General features: G+C 39.3%; 1 protein-coding gene across 24 annotated transcripts in view; it reads left to right on the forward strand.

Moving 5' to 3' along the window:
• cadpsa (Ca2+-dependent activator protein for secretion a) overlaps positions 1 to 8531 on the forward strand; it is a 174684-nt gene that overhangs the window by 23953 nt on the left and 142200 nt on the right. For all 24 annotated transcript variants that reach the window (XM_019867663.1, XM_019867660.1, XM_019867665.1 and 21 more), the window contains exons 2-3: positions 2629 to 2742; positions 4950 to 5282. In XM_019867663.1, coding sequence (XP_019723222.1) covers positions 2629 to 2742; positions 4950 to 5282 — 447 coding nt within the window. The remainder of the gene's footprint in view (positions 1 to 2628; positions 2743 to 4949; positions 5283 to 8531) is intronic.

Raw genomic sequence — 8531 nt, forward strand, 5'->3', positions numbered from 1 at the left:
AAAGTGTCAGGAGTGATTTGTGATAGAAGGGTGTCAGCTAAGGTAAAGGGAAAAGTTTACAGAACAGTTGTGAGACCAGCCATTATGTACGGTTTCGAGACACTAGCAATTGGGAAAAGACAGGAGGCAGAGTTCGAGGTGGCTGAGTTAAATATCCTGAGATTCTCCTTCGGAGTGAAAAGGATGGACAGGATCAGAAATGAGGTCATCAGAGGGACAACTCAGACAGGAATGTTTGGAGAAAAAGTGAGAGAGGCCAGACTGAGATGGTTTGGACATCTACAGAGGAGGGACAGGGGATACATTGGTAGGAAAATGTTAGAGATGGAGCTACCAGGTAGGAGACAGAGAGGAAGGCCAAAGAGGAGATTCATGGATGCCGTGAGGGAAGACATGCAGGTAGTTGGAGTCAGAGTAGAGGATGCAGAGAACAGGGAAAGATGGAAATTAATGACTCGCTGTGGCAACCCCTGAAAAGGGACAAGCCGAAAGGAGAAGAAGAAGAAGTATTGCTGTTTTACATTGCAATTATCGTATTACGAGTGCTGTCACAGGCTCCTCCATGTATTCTTCGTAACGACATTAGTATTTGTTGTCAGACTGACGGACGGTCCGTCAGTCACTGTTTCCGTCAGTATTTCAGGCCAACCCACATGGGCCCAGTCCATTCCTCATTTGCGACTGCCAAGCAGTGTTAAGAGTGTAATTACCACGTCACACACAGGTGCCACTAAATAAAGAAAAAAGGTCAAATAAAAACACACACACACTCACACACACACGTCAAAAACACACTTAAAGGTCATGAAAATGATTTGAGATTTCGTAATTTGATGACGCAACCACCTTAATTAAAAACTATTATCTGTACCGCTATCGATATTGGTGGCTGCGATACTGGTCCTGCATTTACTTGATATTGGATCGATATCAAAATGTGCAGTCTCGCAAACCACTATAGGGCAGGTTAAATTTTCCTGACTGCAGCTAAACAAAGTTCCAGAAGAAACTTAAACAGAACAAACAAAATTAGGATTCATTACTAACCCTGTTTAGTTAAGTCTGAGCGTGTGTGTGTGTGTGTGTGTGTGTGTGTGTGTGTGTGTGTGTGTATATATATATATATATATACATACATACACACACAGTACATATACAAGTATATATTCATTGCATTCAAAATTGAACTGAAAAAAAGCTTTCAAGGCTGTGAAGAATCTCTGCTTGAATCACTGTATAGGAAACCATAAAATTTCACACCCATAAATCACTTTGGGTACTTTTCCGTTCCCTGGCCCCGTTCTGCCCCACGGCCTCACTTGGACTGGTCTGGCTTTTGTTGCTTCTCCAGTACAATAAGCATCAACCAATTTGCCCAAGATCTATTGAACTGTGCAAGCATCCATTGCACACTTTCAAGAAACAGGGGTCTGCCACACCATTTCACAAGTGGCTGAGTCTTGGCCACTGGTTTTGTGGCAATTCACACTATGAATCGCAGTTGAACGATGTGGGGACTCAAAAATTATAGTAATAAATGCATAAATAAATAAATAATACATAGAAGCTTTCACACGGATGAAAAAGCAATTTCCGGTTTAAACGAGACACAGTCCGAGACACAAGTCCGCCCGCCGCCAAGACATAAAAATATGGTAAATCCAATGTATAAATATTGTGTTTCACAGCAAGACCTAACCATATTCACAATATCATATGTACCGAAAGATGAAATATTAAAGCTTGCTGTCAACGTTTTACTGAGCGGTGTGTACGTTGTTGGTCCATTCGAGAATGAATTGAAAGATAGCTCTTTTTTCAATTGAGTTTTACAATGGTAACAGTTGATTATCTGATTGTCCTATATCTGTCATCCAATCAGATGACAGTGATGTCACAGCTATCGTCGACCTGCATTCTTGATAGAACCACGCAGGGCCAAACCATGCTGTTTTGGGATAGAAGTGTTCCAATGGAAAAGGGGCTTTTGTTTCTTACGTGGCGATTGTGGAGACTGCCAAAGAAGGCATTCCCCATGATCGCCCCAGGTAACTTTGGTAAGCATTTGTGTGCATCAACAAAAGTAAAAAGGTTATTAGCTTGTGTTTGTTCTCGAAGCTTACACAAATAACAATGTTTTAAATACCAGCATGCAAGCACTTGTCAAGACAAGTTCGAGCCAAACATACCAGTGAATTGTTACCACTGTCGTGATTTCCAGCTGAATGTCACTTTGACAATATTTCTATGGCTTAAGAGTAGATGACAGATGGTTCCTCTGTAGCTGTGAACTTTGACCCCCATTAAGGAAGCTGTAATCACATACTAATTCTTCTGTAGCGGTGGCCATGGCAACAGTTACCAGGGCTCCGGACAGCAACTGGCCAGTGTGTTGAGTCTCTGAGCGGGGAGTTTTACTGGTCATTTATCAATAGAACAATACTGTTTCAATTGAGGGATCCTAATTCAGTAAAACATACCGTCTAACACGATTGAGTAACAATTGCAAATAAACCCACCTTATCGGTTGTGACGTTCATATCAGTAGTGTACTTACTGTTGGAGTATGGGATTCGAGTCTGATAAACTATAATAGTTTTCTCATTTTCATTTTTATGTTTGTATTAGATCAGTAAGCAGCAGCTGCAGACAGTCAAAGAGCGTTTTCAGGCATTCCTCAACGGAGAAACACAGATTGTAGCCGACGAGGCCTTCATCAATGCTGTCCAGAGCTACTATGAGGTGAGTATAGAAAGAAAAGTGATGCCTGCAATCATGAGGATCATTTTGTCTTTGTTTCTCAGGCTGTTGTGGACTTGATCAAGCTTATGCTAGTATTTTTTTCTCCTGAGATTATGACTTATCATAATCATTTTAACACAAATCTAATTGTTTTACCCCGAGGCTCCAACTGAAGACAAAGAAAGAAAGAAAGATAGTAGAGACATTTAAACCGAAGAGGAGTCGGAGAGTGAGACATGCAAGATATTGGTGAAGACAGAAATAGAAAGATGCAGAGAAGGCTGCAGAGACAAAGGATCAAAATTCACTTGATGATATTGGTTGTGTAGCATTACAGTGACTTTTTTTCTGGTGTTCCTGGACACTTTTGAAGTGTGTCCTTCCCAGAAGCAGTCGGAATGGAAAATATTCATCCCCGTTGTGTCCGGACTGCACGTCTATCGCTCTTGTGTCAAACTGTCCCTTTCTAATTAGACTGCCATCTTATCCTCTGTGTGTAATGTACAGTAGGTGTTATACCCAACCAATATAGAAGGAAGATTTAGGGAGAAAACCACAACCAAATTCTATTTATTCCTGCATTGGAGAGGAAACAGGGATTTAGATCTAAAAGTGCAAGTGCCTTGACCCCTGGAATAGCCACAAGAGTTTGGTTCCAAGCCCATACCTGTCAACTTGTACGTTTTCCCCGTATTTTATATGGTTTTTTTTTAATCATTTCAAATCATGTACGGCGTATTGCAACTTTTATACGGGGAAAAAAAAATTGTGAACCGATTTCACAAAGACCATTTTGGCTCAAATCCAGATCGTATCACCTGCTGGTAGCCAACGACAATGCCGTCGTCGATCGCTACTATTGTCATGGCAAACCAGCAAAAGTAATCCTCAATCGTATATTTTTTATCATCGCTGCATACGGTGGGATTGATAAAGCATGATGTGCGCATGCGCGGCAAGCCGTTGTAAGGGTTTTTGTTGCTTTGTAAGGGGAATCGTAATCATTTATAAGGGCAGCTATTAACCGAGGTTGACAGGTATGCGAGCCTCAGACGTGATCGGCTAACAACTGGCTGACGTGTAATCTTCTACCTGTGCTTGGGATTTCTCTGGGTATTTTGGCTGCCACTCACATCCTTAAAAAAAAAAAAAATATATATATATATATATATATATATATATATATGTGTGTGTGTGTTTGTGTGTATATACATAGTATAAATCGAATTTTCTATTTGATTCACTGAGACAGTTTTTTGGTTCAAATTACGACTCCAAAGGTAACAATTCACTAAAAGTATTGATCTAGTCTGAAAAAAAATCATATAGGAAGGACAAAATTGAAGAATATGGGAAAGCCATGGCAAATTTAGGAGAGGACGTGATTGAAGTAATCGGCAATGAATTCTTAATTAATTGTTGTTCTGTTACCCACAAAATGATTTAGGGCAGAACGTAATTTCCATGTGTTGCTCCTCACATTCCGAGTACATAAATGGTCTTTACTAATCATTAAACCCATTACACTCTCATCTTTATACAACCGTAATGATGGCACTTCTGACGCTTTTACAAATCCGTAGCTATCTCAGAAATGACACCGTTTATTTTGCTGTCGGCTGTTGCGTGAATGCAAAATGGCTGTCTCGTCCTTGCCCTGCAGCTCACTCACAGATCCTTCTGGTTTATCGCAACAACATAAGTGGCTCTCTGCGGTGGCATTAAGGGTAAAGGCAACTCGAATGACAAAGACAAAGCATTTGTAAAAGAAACCAAAAAAAGGAACACTTGAAGATGCATTTGTGTTAGTTTGCACAGAAAAGGAAATGCTACGCAAAAGAAGAACAATCCTATATGTATCCAAAGATGACATTTTTATCTTCAGAAAACAGGTTGCAAATCAGTGAACTTCTCTTGTGATTCATTTGGGAAGCTTCGGCATTAAAAGTATGGAATATTTTTTTTTCTTAGAAACAATTACCGGTATGTTTGTCGAATGATAACAACTGACAGTCATTAAATTCATCATATCAGTAAAATTCATGTTGATTCAAAAGGGAATTCAGTGGGCTTTGTCTTGACTGTTCTTGATCAATATTCTAGTACAAAAAAAGGTTCAGCTCGTATCCTCATTTGAGCTACCAATATGTAAAACAGTGTGTTTAATCTATAACCAACACTACTCTCCCATTCTTTTGTGACCACAGGTGTTCCTGAAAAGTGATCGAGTGTCTCGGATGGTACAGAGCGGCGGCTGCTCAGCCAGTGACTCGCGCGAAGTTTTTAAAAAGCACATCGAGAAGCGTGTGCGCAGCTTGCCAGAAATCGACGGCTTGAGTAAAGAGACTGTTCTCAGCTCATGGATAGCTAAGTTTGACACCATTTACCGAGGCGAGGAGGACCCAAGAAAACACCAACAGAGAATGACTGCCAGCGCTGCCTCTGAACTGATTCTCAGCAAAGACCAGCTCTATGAGATGTTTCAACAGATTCTTGGTATCAAGAAGTTTGAGCACCAGCTTCTATATAATGCCTGTCAGGTAAGTCTTGATTATCGAGACATTGAAACAGTCTGTAACAACAAAAGTGCTTGGACACAGTCCCCTTAGATCACACGTGGGGACTCAAGTTGACTCCAATCACTGTTTTGAGGAAGGGTGACGTTGCGAAAATTAAAAGACACAGACTTAGTTTGACTTTGAAATATGTACACTCGATTGTTGTTCATTGTATTTTTTTCGGTTTAACCCTTTGAGGGACAGCGGTTACTCCAGTGGACAGCTTACCATGTTGACGGGTTACAGGGTGCATGAAAGGGTTAAAAAATAAGATGTCAACTTCATTAGTATGCCAGCATGCTGGGAAATGACACTGCCACAATCAGATGATTCACTTGTCAATTTGGGAATGGCACGGTCGTGATTGGCTCATTTGCTTGCCACTCAGTTAGAACCTTCGTTGCTCAACGCAACTTCATTGAGCATTTAAAAAAACACCCAGAGCTGAAACCAAGTGCTGTACATAAAACAAAACAATCGTGATAACAAGAATTAAAAAAAAATGCTTCCTTTGGGATATATGAAAATAAATTGATGTTTGAAATGAAATCAAGTTCACTTCACGCGAAGGCAGTCTCACTGACATAAATTTCTACTGCGATAAACTTATTTGGTGGCTTGTTGCTGCCTTAAAAGGAGGATGGGTAACAAATATTTACTTTCAAAAAGGTTGTTAAAGGAAGCTTAAAGGTTCCATCGAGGCAGCTTTCCGAAGTATTTTCTAAATCTGAATGACCTTTACTCCAAGTATCCCAGGTTGTTCTTGCTCGGACAAAGGAAAGGAATGGAAAGTTATCTTGAGTGTGTTACAATGGGAAAACACATTTTGATCTTGCCTTTTTTGAACAAATGTAGTGTGTGAAATGAAAAAAAACACAGTATTTCTTGGGAAAACACCCACATCTCTCCAATTCTGGTGATAAGATACAATAATTTTCTGGAAAATTTCAAAATCCCATTCAACCTACCATATATTCTATTGAATACGATACACTAAAAATAGTTATTTTTTGTGAAAATGTATAATTTATTTGCAGACATTTACTCTGCAACTTTGAATTAGATGCCTGCAACACTTTCCCAAAAAGCTGGGACAGCGACATGTTTGCCAATGTGTAACATCACCTTTTCATTTAGCAACACTGCAAGTCTTTGGCTGTGTGTGAACCAATACCCAGCTTGAGAGAGCTCACACATGTCGCTGAAAGATAACATCTCCTGCCTTCATTTAAACATTGCTGACAAGATTTTATATTGGTATTAACATATATATTTGGATACATTCTAATACCATATTGGCCCGAATATAAGATGATATTTTTTGCATTGAAATAAGACTGAAAAAGTGGGGGTCGTTTTATATTCGGGTCTAGACATTAAACCCATTCACGACGCTAGATGGTGCCAGGTATCATTGAAGTGAATGCTGAACTTGACTCCCCAGGCCAGAGTGAACCCGTCACGAAGAATAAAAATAAAAATAGCAGTAGCACGAAGAAGAAAAATGAAAAATAGCAGTAAGAAAGAAAACAGAAGAAAATAATAGAAGAGATAACAGAAAATGGAGAAACATAGCGACAATCTGGAGAAAAGTCGATCGGCCAGGTTAACCGGCAGCTGAGGAGAAGTTATGATGTAATTTACATTTCAAAAACCAGAAGCCATTCATTTACGAATGTGATTGCACTTTAGTTTACATATTTAAATGTTCAGATATTAAGATTAGAATGAGGCAAAATAACATGCTTTTTCTCTCAAATATATTGTTATAATCATTTGTTTCAGATGTACTGTAATTATTTTCTGGATAAAAATTAATTTGGTGTTCAAAAAGTCTTTTCAAACTTGAGTCTTGAAAAAGAGGGGGTCGTCTTTTAATCAGGGCCGTCTTATATTCGGGCCAATACGGTATGTATTCCATCTATCATCAGTAGCTATAACAGTGCAGCGCTTGGCATAGATTCGCCAAGCAAGTAATCCTGAGCCCATTCTCGTAGAGTCAGCTTTCAATCAGTGGAGGTCACAGATGTTCAGCAAAAGCTTACGCCCTTTTGTTTTTTTCATGGACATTCCATTCTAGTCATTTCCTTTCCTGTCTTTATATATATATAAATTTTTTTTTTCTGGAAAAGTTGAAAGGTCTTTTTTGTTTTAAAATGTTTTAACTTAAATTTCGCGCGGCATTGTAGCAAAAGGTAGAATCTTGGTTGGTGATTGATTCGTTTGTTGCTGTTGAAACCCTTCCTGTGTCTGAAGAAAGCCACATGCTAAACTAGTGATACGTCACACATTTGTTGCCATGACTACTAGTATTTCTGCTTCAACAGTCGTTCTTCTTCTACTTTCTTTTGGCGGTTGTCAAATGATATCTGCTGCATTACCGACAAGTTCTTTAGCATGCTTTAAACAAGGTAGCCACCATTAATGCATGACTATTTCTTCTTCTCCTTTATCTTCTTATCCTTCTTCCATTTCTCCATGGTCTTTCTTTTGGCTGTTAGTAAATACTTTTGGGGCACTACCACTACTTTTTGTCCACTTGTGTTAATGCACCTAAAATATTTGGCAACTGCTAAAAGAAAGTCAACACGATTTGGGAACGGGGATTGTGGCTGCTGGTCTGAGCTCGAATTTTAATATATATAAATCACACCTAAGTATGAATCACAGGACCAGCCAAACTATGAAAACAAGTGACTTGTGGTAAAAAAAATATGACAAAGGAAATAAATGACTCAAAAGACAATTGCTCTTTAACAAGTTCACTGCAAAGTGAGTTGGATGTCACAAAGGGAGGGATTTCTTGTTATGAATGTGCTTTCAACAGTAGTGATGATTGATAACAGGAAACAAATTAAATTGAAGCCAATACAGCGGATGTGTTGTATTGTTAAAGCAAAGTGGGTGTATTTTTCCCTTCCATCAGATGGGCTATAGCTGTTAGGTTTGTGAGGGGGTCAGCAGCCACTGAAAGTCTCGGCATTGCACTGGGAAAGCTGAAACTGTGCATCACCAAAACAGAGTTTGAGACTGTTATGCCCTATCTAGGGGTGTCCTAGAAATGTGTAACATGAAACAGGATCCTGAGCTACCTCAAGTCCCAAGCAAGCACGAGACGCTCAACTTTGCGGCAAACAAAAAAATAAATAAATAAATTAAATAATATGCGTGCGTGTGTGTGTGTGTGTGTGTGTGTGTGTGTGTGTGTGTGTGTGTGTATATATATATATA

The sequence above is a fragment of the Hippocampus comes genome, unplaced genomic scaffold (assembly GCF_001891065.2).
Source record: "Hippocampus comes isolate QL1 unplaced genomic scaffold, H_comes_QL1_v1.1 scaffold84, whole genome shotgun sequence".
Lineage (NCBI taxonomy): Eukaryota > Metazoa > Chordata > Actinopteri > Syngnathiformes > Syngnathidae > Hippocampus > Hippocampus comes.